The sequence below is a fragment of the Symphalangus syndactylus genome, chromosome 3, assembly GCF_028878055.3.
Source record: "Symphalangus syndactylus isolate Jambi chromosome 3, NHGRI_mSymSyn1-v2.1_pri, whole genome shotgun sequence".
NCBI classification, from domain to species: Eukaryota; Metazoa; Chordata; class Mammalia; order Primates; family Hylobatidae; genus Symphalangus; species Symphalangus syndactylus.
In genome coordinates this window covers 123490035-123508517 of record NC_072425.2, presented here as the reverse complement: position 1 = coordinate 123508517, position 18483 = coordinate 123490035, and the positions used below count along the sequence as shown (strand labels likewise).

The following is an 18483-nucleotide window of genomic DNA, read 5'->3' as shown; positions in this document are numbered from 1 at the left end:
ACCTGTATTATGCAGTTTCCTTGGACATTTGTTTAGGGAAAACAATAACATTTGAACAAATATTTTCAAGGAATGCTGTTTAGAAAGAAATTAATCTTGAACAAATATTTTCAGGTAGTACCATACTCAGCTTTGGGGTTTTTTTTATTATTATCACATGAAGGGATCTTTTCTGAGTTATAACATTTCCTAGCATTTGGAATCTGATGAAGGCCACATAGATTTCTACAAAGAAATAGAAGTGTTACCATGAACAGTCAGAGATAGGCTTCCTGAGCCTTTAAAATTTCTGTCCATGTATTTACATTTCCCTGGCCTACTTGATTCATGTGCTCTGTATTTTCTTCTTAGATTATTAAAACGAGAAGAAAGTTTCACATTCATTCCGCGGTCTCGTGAAGAGCTTCCAGACAACTTTCCAAAGGAAATTCCTGGGATCTGCTATTTCCTGGAGGTAAGGACTGGTCCAAAGCCACCAAAGCCTTCTCTTTCTTCGTCGAGAATAAAAAAGGTTTCCTACAACATCGGCACCATGTTTCTCCGGGAGACAAGCCTCTGAGACCTGCTACAGATCAAAGACTCCTCCAAAAAGCACAAGCCCAGAACATGGGTCACCACAGGGGGGTGGAAAGAGATTGTGTCTCTTTCATTGCTTTGTTGAGAACAAGCAGCAAAATTTCTATATTATATCAGGCAATAATCCTACTAAAAGATGGAGGTGACCGCTGTCAATAAAAAGCCAGAGGTTGAGGGAAATAAGATGTGTCCATTCATATGAGTGTTTTTGGTCATATATATACACATATATTTTAATTACAAGTGTGGGTCCCCTTTCAGAACTAACCAATAAATAGATTCCATGTTTTCTTGTTTATCACACATACAAGTATCTTTCCCTATATATTTGTACCACTTTTGAGAGCCAGTTTTGATTATATATTCCTACATTTAGTGAGTTGGTGGGTGAGGAATATTTTCTAAGTTTCTTTTTCTGAACAGACATTTCATACATGTATCATGGCAGTGTGGTAAACTTCCCAACCGGAAGAATTGTAACTCGGCAAAATATTTTAGGGATATTACCTATTTTTATACATATGTCTTCTAGATAACTACATTTCACACAACATTATTAGATTTTCAGAATCTGCTTCTGTATTGTTAGTATATTATATATAATGCTAACCTATTAATCTAATATAGTTTCCCTTATTTAGAGAAATCAGTGCTTGGACTGAGAATACATATAACCAAGGATTTCAGATACCGAGAAAGCATTATATGTCTGCTTAGTAAATATATCTTTTAGATTTAATTAATGTAGCATGGAATCCAGAGGAAATGGAATTTCCTAACACCAGATATATCTGTAACTAAGATTAAAGAAAGGTCTTTTTGCCACCTTCTAACAAATATCAGTTAAAATGAAATGCTTTGCTACACTGGATCCTTTTCAACTTAGCACTTATAAATATAGGTAGCTTTTGCAACACTAAACTGCATTCTAATAAACAGCATTCAACTAAATGACATGTTAGTTACCCCGTTTCTCTTCCCCAGTTGATGCCTCCTAAGAGCCGACTGCTATTCTTGAGAGCAAATTCTTGGATACTGGCATTAGTGACAAAGAAGCGTCAGGACATTTTGCCAAGAATGTTGTTTCTTCTTGTACAACACAAAGCAAGGAAACCTCTGTATTTTATGGCTTTGAGGTTTTAAAAAATGTTCTGCAATTTGATTGATAATGGCTTTTAAATTCAGTGAATCACCTTCATGAATACTGAAGTAGGTATAATCTTCAGAACTAGTAATCATTATAGTTACAGATAGGATTCCATCGCATGTCCTGCTCAAATGAAGACCTGTTCTCATGAATCAATACTGCATGAAAATATTACTGGCTCACACTAAAATTAGGAGCATCAGGTGTCCAGAGTTTTCCTGTTTGGGATCAGATATAAAATCTAAGTTTCTATTGAGGTTAATAAGCTGGAAGCATTTGTTTCCTTGAAGCCTTGGAGCGGTCATTTTCTTACTCATTGATAGCTTATGTCTACTGAATGCAATATTCTTTTCTGTTCAGGGATTTTGGCTGCATTATGGTTTGGTTATGACATAACTCAGTTAAGGAATATATTTACTAATTTCCAAAGTAGTTTATGAGGCTCATTTAATGTTTTTAAATTTTCTATGTGTGTGGCTAGAAGGCATTTGTAGATATGCAAATATGTTATAATCATGATCCCTTTTATAATTTGAGTCATTTTCTTGCCCTGGGGGTTTACAAGGACATGAGTGCAACACTCGTTATGTGGAGAAGACAGGAAATAGACCTTGAGCTCTAAACCTTTGCCTGACCCCCTCTTCTGTGGGCCTATGTCTCTGGACAATGGGGAGGTTTACAGCCAGTATGAGCAGAGCAGGCTGGGAGCACCTCAATCCTCATGCTTATATTAGAAAATGCCTTAGCAATGTTTATGGGCTCCTTGTAGCACTGGAGCATGGGGAGAGGACAAGCTCACTGATGTCATTTATGCCTATTGTCTTCAGTAACTTAGAACTTATTATGGTATATTAAATCAATAAAATGTTGGTGATGAACAATGTGTTTTGTAACCATAAGGCTGAAAGGGACTTCCAGGAATATTCAATCTATTTCTCTCACTTTTTGTAAAGATTTGTCTAAGCAACTAAACACATTTATTATCTCCATACTTAATATCTACGGGAAGCATATTTGAAAAGCATCATTGGAAATCCACCTCATTACTAGTGATAGGCCTGGAGAGAAGTATTGTATTTATATATCTCAATTTGTCAGAAGAATCACAAATTCTGTATTAGTTTATGATTTTACTTAGAGAATAAGTATCCATTTACATTGCCATAAATGTCACGATGAAGAATGTGCCAGAGATTTCTTATGTATCACTGACAGGATGTCAACTACATTTTTCATACATTATAATCTAAGTGTATTTTCAAAGCTGTAGTCTGAGATAATGGTCCAATTTGTTATTTTGCTAATCTATTATAGTTGATTATTGTAGTTACAATGTTGCTATATATGTTTATGAGGTACTATATAAAATGTCTGTTCATTCAAACTTCAATCACAGAAGTTAGAAGATGGAGAAAGAATTATATTTTTATTTGTCCTACATAATGCCATCTACATCTCTTCTCTTAGGAATTGTGATTGATTGTAACAATGTGGTGGCATTTGTTATTTCATATGACTTTTATCTATACAGTATTCTCACTTACTTACAAACTATTACCAACAGCATGCATTTTAGTAAGGCAGATAAAAGAAATTTATGTGATGTCCCCTTAGAAACCAAATGATATTAAATTGGGGAAATGGTTTTAACCCACTCTGCAAGGGATACTTTAAAATATAATTTGGCACCTATAGCTCTTGCATTTTAATATTCTTTTAAGCTGCTATTTGGAAGAAGTCACCTTATAACTAGCCATTAGCACCAAAGCATCACATTAGTATCAGGATTATTTCGATGGAGAGAATATGATCATTTGCAAATAAATCAGTTATCTAACAAAATCAGAATCCCCCAATATGTACTTAGAATGTACTACCCTGTATCTTCTTTGTGGACCTTAATCATTAGGTAACATTGGCCATAATAAAAAATAATAATATGCCTCAGAAACATAGTAGTTGGATCTCTTGTCTACATAATGTAGAGAAGGGGAAGAAGGGGAAGAAGACATAGCTTCCAGGTAACATGGGACCCAACTGCCTTTATATTAATCTCTTGCTCCATATTTTAAGTAATTTCAGATTTTCCTTTTAATATCTGATTATGTGGAATCAAGTGAGCTTTGATCTGGGACTCTGAGACAGACACTGATGCCTGAGACTTGAGAGTGGGTCCATAGGTTCAGCACTTCAAATGTTATTTCTCACAGTCTTGCACTCCTTCCTCTTGTCCAGTAACAGCAGTGTCAGGACACAGTAGTTTAGTGTGACTGTGTATGTCTCTCCAGGAAAAACAAAGCAAAAGAGGACAATAACAACTTAAACAAAATCTCATTCACAAGGGGAGCAAGACTTTTAACTTTGCAAATGCCTCCAAAGAGTTCCAGCAATAAAGCAAAATTAAATTGATAGATAACAAAAGGCAAAGCCATGGAGAATTCTGAAAACCCCACCAGGCTCTGTGTGTTGTACAGAATCATATTGCTGCTGAATGAAACTGGTGTATATCTAAAGTCGTAAGGCATCAAGTAGGAGCTCAAGATTATGACCATCATTAAATATATTTGTTGAAGGCTCCTTGGGTCCCTGACTTTCTGAGGGCAGGTGTTGTGGGTGGTTAAGGCAAAAAGTAAAACTTTTACACACAGGTTTCTGTCTTGTCATTTTGAAAATGACTCAGCCCATTCTGGACCCTTTCTTACTCCATTCTGTCACTAGAAACCATCTCACCCCCTCAAGCCTGGCCACAGCAAACAGCATTCTCTCTTCGCTTCTGAACCCAGAATGGCTACAGAAAGGGTTGCTGGTGCCTCATTCAGGCAGATAGGAAGGACCACACACAGTCAGGCCTGAGCAACAATGTACTTCTGAAGTGTAGTAATGAACTGGATGTGCCGGGGCATTGATTATATCTGCAGCTTCACCCTCTGCTCTTCTTCAAAACACAGTCTGACTCCAAGCACTTCATGCAACTTCACTGAATGTTCCTTTGAAATTAATTGTAAATGACTCTGAATAGGCTTTGGGTAGCACCAGGTGTCTTTCGGCTGACAATATCTAGAAACTCAAATTCAAGAACCAAGCCCTATATCGTAGCTTAGTTGTTTCTACTATTAGATTATAGACCTTCAACTACAAAAATTATGTCATTTTAGAGGCTTCTATAAGCATAGCTTAATAATAGATATAGCCCAAAAATCATGATGCATGAGACTGAATTATTAAAGTTTAACATATTTCTAAACGATTTATGGGCAGCTCTTGATATGAATGTTCCTAAACCACAACCAGCTGGTTTAACATACACATAAATTGTGTTCATGTGATTGAACAAAATTTATTGTTAAATGGGTAAGTTGACCCCAGCTATGGACTCAATTTCAAGATCCTCGTGGTGGTGAATGAAGAGCAGACACTGATATTACGTACAGATTAACAATCTTGTCAGGCTATATTGAGATAGTGTGCAAAATTCCTTCCTCACACTTGATCCAAACAATTGAAACCTGCGTATTACTGTTCTTCTATCCCTTGTTTTCTTCCTTCCTTTGTTCCTTCTCTCCTTTAATTAAAAAAGGTCATTGATACATTTATAACACAGAAAGTATCACAGCTAATCCCATATTCTAAAATAGTTTTATAAAGTGATTAATATTTTTAGTTTGTATGTGTGTTTATTGAATGTAGATGTTTCATGATTGAAAGAAATAAGTTTCTTTGGAAGGACTTGGGAATGCAGAGAAGTAAAGTTTGCGTCTTTATTTCTAATATGTTATAACCAGATCACGGTTTCAGTTAAGTACCTCATTGCCATCCCATCCTTATTAAGAAATGACCTAGTTCAGTGGTTCAACTGATCTGCTTGGAAGTATCTGGCTGGCTTCATAAGAATTCCGTAGGGAATTTTAGGAATACAGAAGACTAGTCTTTACCTTCAGAGATTAGGATTCAGTAGGTCTCAGGTAGGGCCTAGGAATCTGTGTTTAGAAAATCACTCTAAGTAATGCTAATACACAGCCAGACTTGGGAATCATTGAAAAGTATTCAAATAATCCCAATTACTAGGAATAAATATAAGTTGACTGGGATAGTAATATTATTTCATTTGTAGTTATTTTGAAAAGTTAAATACTCTAGGCCTCATACCATTATTTCTTTCACAAATTTTAATTTTAGCTTTGATTTCCAATTTGTGGTCTTCTTTCTGAGCATAAATCTTCAAACTTAGAGACAGACGTCAACACTGATAAGCATGAGGGATGAATATTGCTCACTATAGGGCTATTAGGCATACTAGATACAGTACCATTTTCTTAGTTACTGCCACAGCTGTGCAGTATATTACAACATTTGCTAATCCTCACCACCGAGGTAAAAACTATGACCTTTGGGACACAGAAGCAAATATCAAAGTGACAGCCTTACTTCTGAATGCTTTGATTTTTATGTTATGAAAAGACATCAACTTAATACTTAGTCTCACTATGTACTTTTCATATTGAATTGTACATTATCTGAAAAGTGATTTCCAAGCAATACCTTATAACAACCTTTCAAGCAATAATTTAAGCCATGGTGATGATGCCATATGAAGCTTGCACTTCTTTGCATTTCATAGAGCCTTTGTGAAAACAGAAACATGTTTTATACAAGCAATAATATAGCTGGTGTGGACTTTTTAAAGATATTCATTATTCTGTAGCAAAATGAGCAGCAAGTAATGACTCAGATTAAAAATATTTGGGCAAATGACATGTTTAATCTATCTCAGAAGTTATTCATTTGCAAACATGCTGTAAAGTGATTAATATACATCAGATTATTTCTGGTGCATAATTTTTAAAATGGCTATAAAAACACGATTTCTATTCCTGTCAAAGAGATTTATGTATTATTTATAATGTTGCCCGAGTTTTGGATCTTTGTAGTATATAATAGTAAAGAAGAAGTTAAGGATGGATAAATGAGTGGAAGTAGAGCATAGGTTGGAAGAGGTGATTGAGAAAGTAGGCTTTGCAAAAATATAGATGGGTCTTGCGGCAGATTAACTAATTCAAATGTTGGTTTGATATGGTCTTGGAAGATTAAAGAGTAAAGATAAAAGAGCTCATTATTACTGTTTTCAATGATAGCTACACAAGTTTTTGGTAAGTATGATAGTATTTTGACTTCAGAATATGATTGACTGAAAGTCACCTGTAGCACAATAAATGTCTGAAAATGATTATTCAGTAATATTGAAAAAACACTAAAGCTTTCAGATTTTGAAATGAAAAAATCATGTTTTTAGTCTACTTAAAATACAATTTTAATAGAATGTGGCATAGTCAATGATAATCAGTTCTTTAGTAGTTAAATTTACTTCTCCATCATTTAGAATAATGTATAAGGATTACAGCTAAAATCAACTGGTAAATTTATGTTTATACTGAACAATATCTAAACATCAGATTATTATTTAGCATATAAGCTTAGGATTCATTCCTAAGCGTCTAAATAAGATGACAGCTCCTATTATTGCCCTGCGAGGTAAACAATCCTATAAACATGAATATGAACACATTTGAATGGTCGGTGTGTTTGGTAGTATTTTGTCTTTACCTTTCTATTACTCATAGCAAAACTTAATTTTAGCATCCTCCTGCCCACAGTTTGGAAAATTTCCCTATCAAAATCAAACAGGATTGTTGATTTACTGAGGCTTTGACAATTATCCTCTTGTATATCACTGGATCCTTAAATCCTTAGTAAGAATGGTTTGGGGTTAAATAAATAATGGAAAATATTTAATTTGAATCTATTAAATTACACTGAATTTATCCTTCCAGCTAATTCATCTAGTTGCTGATCAGATCATTCTTTATATTAGACTTAAGTACTGTTGCTTATTATTTAAAAGCAGAAAAGAAAAACAAAATGGCATGTCTGAGTAATAGTTTCTTTTTGATTCTTTTGATACATATTTTTAAAATGAAGAAATCACTTTATATTCAGTCTTCCTCTGTGGACTTTTCGCTATTTGCAGATAAAGAAGGAATTCTACTTAATATATTTTTACTGTGGTCTATTAAATGTCATTAAACCTATATCTAAGAGGAAAGTACTAACTGGAATAAAATCAGCAATGTGCAAAATTGTTTCTTCACACCACCTCACTTTCTGAAGACACTTCTTTGCATTTTGCTGCCTGGCATTTACACAGCAGACTCAGGACAAAGGGACAAATGGAGTGAGTGAGGTGGGCAGGAGCTTTAGAAGAGATGAAGCAAAGAGAGTTAATTTTTTATTCAGGAAGATGTAGAGACTCTTAAAGGAGAGGCAATTTCAGTAACAAACACCTCTGGTTTAATGGAAGCCAAATGATTTATTTGACTACTGGTCACTCATTTTTAAAAAGAAAAGAGAAAGACAAAAAAAGAGAAGCCCTTCACAAGCCATTTTTAGTTTTCCTAGGAGGTAGTGCCAACCTCTCGGCAGCTGCACATCTCAGTGAAGCTGGGATAGAAGCTTACAGAGCTACAAATAGATGCTTTCTGAAGGTGGCAGATAGAACTAGTCTTGGTTACAATGATGAAGGTAAATGAAAGTGTCAGAACATCTGGGCTGAAGGAACAAAGAAGGCCAAATACCAGCTCTGCCATATGCCACAGAAAACCCTGCTAAAATTAGCATAGAAAAACTAACACTATGCAAGTGATATTAAAACAAACTATATTTTTTCCTTTTATAACATGGCTGGCTGAGCTAGCATTCAGTGAGAAGAATATACTTTTCTCTTATGCGTCTTTTAAAAAAATTGTTGTTCTTCTGACATTAAAGAAATTACATATTCCCTTAGTTGAAAAATTTAATCACAAATAATAGGAAATATTTATTTTGTATCCTGAAATTTTTAAACTTTTGGCGGCTGTACTCTACACCATATTCTTTTTCACACTCTTCTCAAATTGGGTTTGGCTGCTAGCAAAACAAGTGTGGAATTTTAGAGCAGAAAAATGTCCATCTATCTCTTAGAGAGTGTGCCAGAGTATGTGAGCTGGAGAGAGAATCACCCCGTAGCATTTAATGGTATTCTGTGAGATATGAAGACTCTAGTCTTCTAACTTAAAAGTGGTTAAGTAGTACCTTAATCATCAAAGATTTTTCACTTACATGTAACTGGTTAATTCATGCAGAGTTTGTTTAGAACAGAAACTTTAAAAGGAGGGAACAAACCTGAGCAATTTTTAATCAAAATTATCAGTTAGAAAAAGAATTTAAGACAAAGATTTATTGTCCTGAAAGAGTCAACTCACTCATATCCAAAACTTAGAATGTCAGAGACTTTTGAAAGTTTTCTGAATGTGTCAACTTCTTCAGCAATGAGAAATTCAATTAATTTTGTTTCTAGGTTCCTTAGAGTTTTATCCTCTGATGATAACACTTAATTGTGAATTACATTTAAGAGATTTTTACTTTATATTTTCCATTTGTTACAGAAAAAAATGTCATAAATATGACAGACTTACAAATTGTGGCATGGAGCCAGGGTTTGCAAATTTGGCAATATTATTTTACTTAAAATATTACACTTTTTTAAATAACATAAACATTAAGGATAACAGTCAAATAATACTGTATTTTCAACTTGTTCACATTAGAATATAGAACAATGCACTGTAAACTTCTCGGAATAAAATCTAAGTCAAAACCAATTTATGTTCAAATCATTTGAACAACCAATATGAATATTGTTACATCACCTCTGACTAGTAAGAAACTATGTATTTCCATACCCAATGAAGCCTCAATTCCTACAGCAATTCTACTTTTATTACCTCCCAAGAAGTATTTCTTCATGGTCAATATCACTCTTTAAAAGCTAGCAAATGAATATTACTTTCTTCTGAGGTTTGGGCAATCTGGATCAATATTTATGTATCTAACCACTTGAAAGGCTGTCTCCTTTTATGGCCTTTTAAGTTAAAATTTCCATAAAATGAAGCAAAATATGAAAACACCTAGTTGATTTATCAATAATGTGAAACCCTCCTTCTGATTTTTTTTGGTAAAAATTACCACACTGAAACCAAAACTTAACCTTGGCTTGGACTCTCAGATAAATTGCTTTTGTATTCTTTGACTACAAAGTATTCTGAAAAAGAAGAAATTATTTCTGATGGTAGATCAAACTCTAGCCAAGAAGGTCTAGATAAACTAGAGGACTGTATAATTATCTAAAGTAATTCAGGGGGATTTTTAGAAAAATTCTTTAATTTTTGTTCTTGTGTAAAAATTATTATTAATGGATGGCAGCCCAAATTACTATTCCTCTTTTAAAATTTGTTTCAAGTGTGTCACCAGGCACTCATAAAATTCATTTACTTGTTATATAACTCAATGACCTGAAATAATAGGTGCTCATGCTTTTTCATTTGATCCTTAAAAACACTTTTATTCTGTCTAAAAAAAAATTATCCTACTAAAATGCAAATGATTACCTGGCTATAGGAGGAGTCCCATTTTATGAACATGTATGAAATATTTAATTGAATTCAGCTTGAATGCAACTTAGAGAAAGGAATGGATACCAGTAGAGAAGATGGAAAGAGACACAAAAATCAGACTTCGCTTACATCAAAATTAGATCTGTTGTCTAATCCTGTTAACCTAGAAGCAAGCTGAAAATAGATGGTAAGGATAAATAATAGATTTTTAAACACAGTATTTATATTTAACAGAATGTCATAAAAATGACAGAATGCCATGAAATTCAGCATGTCAAAACTTTGATAAAACAAACAAGAAATTTAATAAATATGCTAATTAGAGTGAATATTTAAAGGGACAAAAAGAACTTGTCACATATAGATGTCTCCCCAGTGCAGAATTTATTATCTGCTGGGAAAATTTGGTATGTCTTCAATCAACATTTGCTGCATTATCTAATTAAACATTAGTATAGTCTTTGTGCTAATGAGAAACCATGCAAGAGTCCAAATATCAAGTGTGGCTATAGCTTGAATCAAGTGAGTTTGGTGTTCCTGAATACAATTCTTGATGAATGTGAAATGAATGGTTTGTATATATAGGTTTTATGTGCAGTAAATTAGGCTTTAAAACTTGTCAGCATGCTTAGCTCCTCTTTTTTCCATTGAATTATCTTCCTATCTTCCTTCCTTTCCTTCCCTCCCTCTTTACTTTATTTCTTTTCTAGCTCTTATAAGATAAATGACAATAGTACTTTACTATTTGGGCTGGGGCCTCCTTTTTTCACTTTCGCATGATTGAACGCTTTGTGGATTTGTGAGGAAAGGGGAAAGAAGATGAGTACGTAGATACAGATCAGTTGAGGATAGAAGTGACCGACAGAACTGGGACCTTGACTTCCAGAGACTGTCAGTCAAGAGAAATGTGGGTCTATAAAAATCTATGTGTGTTCATTTTCATTGAATTTAAACACTTTTTCAAGAAGTATCAGGGTCAATCTGTTTGGACACTCTCCTATTTTTACCCCCTTACAAATGTCTTAAGTTAGAAAAACCTCTTACTTTCAAGTAGCCATTTTTTTTATGTGAGTACCACACTGCTAAAGACTGAAATAGAAAAAAAAAAAAAAAAATGCTTTTTCTGTTTGTAGGTAAATTGCTTTCTGAAAACTACTCCCAATAAGGTGTATACATCAAATGCAACTTGATTTTACTGGCTCTTTATCTAGAGATAACTGATGCACTGTCTTCTTTCTTAGATACCCCTCTGTAATTCAGCTTGGCATAGTATGATGTTTTGAGTTCTTACTGAGGGTTTGGAAACATCTGTCATGAATTTTATGTCTACTCTATTGAAAAAGCAATATACAATGTATTCCATATTTCTTAGCTCTGTGTCTTTGAGGTTTTAAACCTATATTCAGATAGCTGTTTTTAGCTACAATTTTGAGTATTCACCAGAATTTACAAATTGCCATTTTATTAAATACAAAAAAAAATACAGCTTGGATCAAGAGATCAAACATTTACAAATCTCAATCCAAAGCTATTATTTTTCAGGGAAAATTAAATCATTTCTAGCAGAGTATTTGATTCCTAAGGGAAAATAAGTCAAATATCTTCTTTAAGAATAAGGGTATTCTTCCATTGTAGGTATTTCTCATTGACTTTATAATAATTTGAACAAATCTTGAATGAGATTTAAAGAATCTATAATCTCCCAAACTTAAAATTGTATTCTTTCTGGTTTTTTATTTTTATGTATTAAGATTATATTGAAACCACTTAATAAATTATCTTCATGACATAAGTTTGTGTTAATAGAAAATTATATAGAAAAAAACATGATTTGTTCCTCTGTGGAAAGATATGCTTCAATGAGTTAAATACCCTTGAATTTTGGTTCTCATTTCTTACGTAGACTTTTTTGTTATGTACCTCAGGGGTCTTAAATTCTAACACATGAGGTAGTCAAAGGGGTATAAAATATTTGAAAAAAATTAAAACTTCAAAAGGGGCGAATTTCTCTGTTAACTTTTGTTTATCCTATACTGACTTATTTTGAAATTGTGAAAAAACAGGCAGCTACCATATAAATTGGTACCTATGAAAATACTGATTACTTTCTTCCTGTGATTTTCACTGTTAAGAAACCCTTTGTCTTGATAGACAATCTTAATACTTGTTCAGATAAAGAAATATGACTTTTAATACCTTTACCATTTTTATTTCTTTAGGGAAATATTTTAATAATGATTGTAAAAATAGAAGAAATATGGTTGAGAAAAACAGAAGAAATTAAGATGAAATTTGAACAGTTGTAATCCCCAGTCCCATTTTTCCCTCTATTTTATTGCCTTCTAGTAAGTTATCGAAGGCCCAGATCTGCAAAATTTACAAGCTACTAATTCATTGTCTCCTTTAAGAATTTGGAGCAAAAATTACTCTGACTACGCGGAAATCAATTCATATCATCATGGCAGGTTTTGACTATGAGGGAATTCAGGTTAGGTTCAAATAGAATAATGGTCCATGGAGAACAGTACTTTCTGATTTTTCTTCAAGTTGGATGGAAAGCCTTTTCTTTATTAAAAAAAAAAAAAAAAGTCCTCCTGAGAATTTTGCCTTCGAAAAAGTCAGAAGTTTTATAACAGCTGCCTGTAGCTACATTATAACTTTGGTAATCAAGTGGCAAAACTGTCTCATTATGCTTTTAAAATACTGATTAAGTGCATTCCAGAAATAATACATATCATTCTTCATTTCAAAATCAACCTACCTGAATTCTGACTCTTCAAATGTGAGTAGCCATTTTACAAAACCAAAGGGTCTCATTTCCCAAACAGTACTTTAAATATCATCCTAATAGTAATATCCTAATAGTAATAATCCTATTAATACTCATTTCAATGCATAAACAGCCAATGCATTTCCATCAAGTCTTCAGGCACTATATAATAATAAATAGGTTTCCAAAATCACTTCATGAAAACACACAGTTATAATGTGCTCGGCCTTCATTAGCATCCTCTGCATGGGGTGGTTTTCATTTAACCTGAATTATTTTAACATTTTGGCTAATTTGTTTGTGGCAATTTCATGGGTCTAAATTTTTGGTTTGGCTTGCAATGTAAATTATATTGTACATCTTTTGTTATTAGATTTACTTTGTGAATAATATCTTTTAAAAATTGAGTTATCAAAAACTTATAATATCATCAACTAATACCAGGTATATATACTAATATATATGTAGGGCATGATTAAATTGCATATATTTTGAAATGTCAACTATTTTTTGTTTTTTAAAAAAATGAATGCGTCTCTTAAACCTGTACCATTAATTTTAAAAAAGTTTCATTTGGTATTTCATATTATATTTTAAAATATTTTTCTTTATCTAGTAGTACAGGTTTAAAGAAACTTTTTCTGATTGAAATGATAAAATATGCCTCATTTCACTAGAATTTTAAGAATACATGTAAAAGTATAACTCATATAGGATTATAAATATCCACAATATCTTCTTTGCTTTTCATGTAACACCACTTTTTACTCATTCTTATTTGTTATTATTCTAAATCATTCACAATGTAAATAGCATGTTTCATGATGTAAAATGTCTTTGCATTTACAGACTGCAGAACAAGGTGAATTTGTATATGAAAAATAAGTGATGGAAACGTGGGATTCTTATAAAACAAAGTGGAAATGATAGTTGTGTGTTATATTTACATAATTCATTACAAAATTGTCTAGTTAAGTCATGCATTTATTTACCTTAAAAGTGTCCAAACTGTCACTTATAAAATATTTAAATCAATAAATAATACCAAAAAGGAGTCTGAACATTCTTTTAGCATTTTTTCGCATACAGTGAAGGTGAATAACAATGCCTAAGAATGTGAATGAATAATAGATGAAAGAATGGGGGAAAAAATATAGGAGTGAATGGGATGTTCATAATGCATTACCTTTATGGCTGCAGATGCAGCTGCTAACACAATATTTGACAAGGCCAATTTTGAATTTTTTTTAACATGAAATATCTCTTTAATCCTCTTGCAAAACCAAAGAGCACACATTATAATTACTGTAGTGCTATGTAACCCAGATATATATGACAAAGAAAAGGCATAACTCAGCTGTCTTCTGACTAGCCAGTTGCTTTCTTGAAAGGACAGAGAAAAGGGTTCATATTACTATCATAATTAAATGTCATTTGAATGCCCGCTGAGTAACTTTCAAGAGCATAACCATCAACTAGATGAGATGCAGCACATATCTACAAGAGGACCATTTTATTCTGATGTTCCTATACTCCAGCAGTCTATGTATGCAGAATCGCGTTATCTTCATTATTTAGTGGCCCTCTCCTCTATAACCATTTAGTCTCAACCATACAAATTTCCATCTATTTCTAGAAGTTTCTAAGGGCGTCCTCATCCTGTGTTCACAAAACAGGGCTGTTCTCATCCTCTGCCCTTGTCCTCGTATTATCTGCTGCTCAGAAGCCATGCTACTCCTGAGAATCACCTCCCTGACCATAAGAGAATTGACACTGAATAGGTAAAAAAGAAGAAACATTTATTGAATAGTTCTGAAACGATAATCATGGTAAAAGTGCTTTTATGAACAATTTTCTCAATTACATCTTAATAATCCTATAAAATCCTGCTTTCTTCATTTTAGAGGTAAGAAAATTTAAGCAGAGAGAGAGAGACTAAGAAGTTGTGGCATAGCCAAGGTGGTTGCTACTTAATACATGATGACGCCTTTTGTTAACAGTTTGAACTTTCAGGAACTGAACTACAAGGCAAACTGCAGTTAAGTGCTACTGTGCTCAGGAAAACTAGAAATGGTTTTGGCAAAGGACTGGCAGTTTTTGACACAACTGCCCTTCTGCATGCCAAATACTGATTTGTACACTTTCCTGAACAAGTAGAATGCCTCAGGTCCCTCTGCAAGGAAGACAGTATAGAGTATCTTTCAGTTACAACAGCTGGCTCAAGTCCAGATGTGCCGGGTGATATGCAGTCATCTCCATCATCACCTGGTCACTTAGAAACCGAAACACAAATGTCTGCTTTATCCCTCTCTACCCAGACTCCCACATAAATATATGTGTGTATGCATAGTCATATAGATAGATGAGTGAAAGGCAGACAAAGACAAAGGCATAATTTCAATAAAAAATTTCAAAGAAAGGGAAAACACATTGTAATTCTCTGGTTCATGGCATGATAGACAGGTACTAAGAAGCCCCTGCCCTGGCTGAAGTCCCTATGGGGAATCATTATCTATGGCCTCCAGCTCCATTTGTAGCACTCCTCCCCATTGGCTGGGAAGTTCTTCCTTGTTCGTTCCATATCATGGCTGCATCTGAAGTGGATATTAGGAAACATGCCCTCCTTGGGAGCTTTATAGCTTTCACAGCCCACTCCCTGCTAGTATATGTTTGTAATGAAGCAGTAAATTTGACTCATTGGATCATTTGGAAATATGATCCAGGACAGGATCACAGTTGTCTTTGTTGTTGGACAAAACAGTCACCTTAAAACTTGAAAGGCTTCTGATCTGCTTGCTTCCAGTCTGTCCCATGTGAGACATCCAAACCAAGGTTCTCTCCTAGATAAAGTTTTTACTCCTGCCTTATTTCTTTGTCTCTTAATTTAATGGCAGCTACTCCGATGTTGCACAGAACTGGAAGGAAGGTTTGGGAAGGAAAGTAGCACTCTTTATCTGATCTTTGCTACGGGGCGGAGTCCCTTTGTTAAGATGAGAAGTCTTAATGAGTCACTTGCTTTTTTTCAGTCCTTATCAATCTTGTCTCCTTTTTTTTGAAGGACAGAAGTCATTGGCATTCTCCAGTTTCTGCCTGCAAACCACCCAGGTTTGTCCAAAACCTTCTTGTAACACAAGAAGAAGCCAACACTTACTGATATTCTGGTTCCCCTCAACCACTCTCCTGTAAATGTAGACACTCAGAGCACTTGATCTGCCTTCCAAGTTATCCAAGGTCAGCATATTTACCAAGTGTTTTGCTACCACCTAGCTCTTTTTGATCTCAGAAACTCCCACCTGGGTTCTCAGCCAGTGCCACAGAATTTAGGCTTCTGTTTTAGGAGCACTCATCTTCAAGGCTTCATATTCTGCATATTACTTAGGCTAGGTTAAACAATCCAAACAGATAAAGACCTCTTGCAATAAATGTGTATTTCCCACTAATATATCAGGCCAAAAGGGTACCAGATTGGAGTAAAGCTGCTTCATGCTATTTAGAGGCCCAGGCTGACAGGGACTCTACCTGTTAAGATTTCATAGGCCAGGTCCAGGCGCCGTGGCTCATACCTGTAATCCCAGCACTTTGGGAGGCTGAGGCGGGCGGATCACGAGGTCAGGAGATCAAGACCATCCTGGCTAACACGGTGAAGCCCCAAATCTACTAAAAATACAAAAAATTAGCCGGGCCTGGTGGCGGGCACCTGTAGTCCCAGCTACTCAGGAGGCTGAGGCAGGAGAATGGCATGGACCCAGGAGGCAGGGCTTGCAGTGAGCCGAGATCGCGCCACTGCACTCCAGCCTGGGTGACAGAGCAAGACTGTCTTAAAAAAAAAAAAAAAAAAAAAGATTTCATAGGCCAGGCCTGGTAACAGCACAGAACACTTTCAATCACATTCCCACCTCTAGAATCAGTCACACAACCATATCAAACTGCAAAAAAGATGGAAAATGCACGCCAGTTGCACACCAGTGTTAAAGAAAAATCTTTCAAACACTTGTTAAAGATAAGGCACACTTTATTTGGGGGATACTGCAATGGGGCTTTGCAGTAGGGGAGAGACATTGGGCTCAACTCTAACTCCAACAAGGACCAATGGGGATTTATAGCCAACGAGCAGGGTGGGGGTCAATGGAGGGATGGAAAATTACCAAAAGAAAACATCAAAGCTAGGGAAATTCTGGCTAAACATCTGACAGGATTCCTGCTGATGAGAGGTCAGCATGATGAGATATTGAGAGTGGAATATGAGCAATTTGATCAAATGTTGAGAGATATCAAGGGTTGAGCCATTTTCTCTAAGCTGACTCAGCAGGATTAATGCTAAAACTGGCTAAGCAGGACAAGGTTGGGGCCTAATCAGACAGGGGGCTGAGAGGACCCTGACTCAGATTTGGTCTAGGAGGGAGTCACTGTCACCAGAAAGAAGAGTAAGGATTTTGGTGGACAGCTATTTCTGCCACAATTGTATTTTTTGAGATTATTTATTATCTTATTCTCAGGAAAATGAAACTATCTCAGAATTAAAGCTATGTCTTTATATTCAAAACAGAGTTCAGATCATTCAAAATCATAATTATAATATCAGCTATGAGATTGTCTTGGTTCTCTAATTCCCATGGATAGAGATGTTCTAACCAAATGATGATTAGTATCTGCTAACAAGTCCCCCAAATAAAACACTGACTAGACCACAGATCCCACAAGGTTCTCAGTTTCCTCTTGAGTGAGCTATACTAATCAGGAAGGGACTTCAATGAAAAGTGTAGTCATCACCATGATCAAATAGGATAGAGGGTAACATAAATTCCTTAGGACAAAGCCTCCCCCCATCACTATTTCCTCTCATCTATATGCCAAGCACTAAGTTAAAAGGGCCTAATGATCCAGTTGAATAGAACTGTTGGCATATGCAAAGTGCATATGCCATTAGAATTACAATGAGCAGAACAAGGGAAGTAAATAACTCTTTTCCACCCCAGTACTGGATAGATTACATACCGTTCTAGGTTTTCAGCATTAGACTTCAAACCTAGGACATTTTCCATTATGAGGAGGCAATACCTGTACGATTTCAATTTTCAAGATACAAAAGTTATATAGAAGCACGTTACCAGATTTTGACCTGAATGTCTGCCTTTTAGTTCAAAGTTATGACTACAGAAACAAAAGAAGCAAGTACGTGGTGTTATAATTTAAGTGTGTGATATTAACAATTACACAGACCTGGAATCAATCTCAGCTATGCAATTTATTTTTATTTATTCATTTATTTATTATTTATGTAAATTTAGGGGGTAAAGTGCAATTTTTTTACATGGATATATTGTGTAGAAGTGAAGTCTAAGTTTGTATTTTCTATTTATTTACTTATTTAATTTTTGAGATGGAGTTTCGTTCTTGTTGCCTAGGCTGAAGTGAAATGGCGCAATCTTGGCTCTATCCAAGATTAGACCAATTACATCTTCTTCCAAAGGCTGAATGTGCAATATTAGCTATGTTTAAATTAT

The 18483-nt window shown here is 34.7% G+C and overlaps 1 protein-coding gene across 2 annotated transcripts in view; it reads left to right on the top strand.

Moving 5' to 3' along the window:
* The window catches only part of GUCY1A2 (guanylate cyclase 1 soluble subunit alpha 2), a 365900-nt gene extending 351867 nt beyond the window's left edge, over window positions 1–14033 (top strand). For both annotated transcript variants that reach the window (XM_055272969.2, XM_055272968.2), the window contains one exon: window positions 352–14033. In XM_055272969.2, the coding sequence (XP_055128944.1) occupies window positions 352–559 (208 nt within the window). In that variant the 3' untranslated portion in view covers window positions 560–14033. The remainder of the gene's footprint in view (window positions 1–351) is intronic.
* The last annotated feature ends 4450 nt before the right edge of the window (window positions 14034–18483 follow it).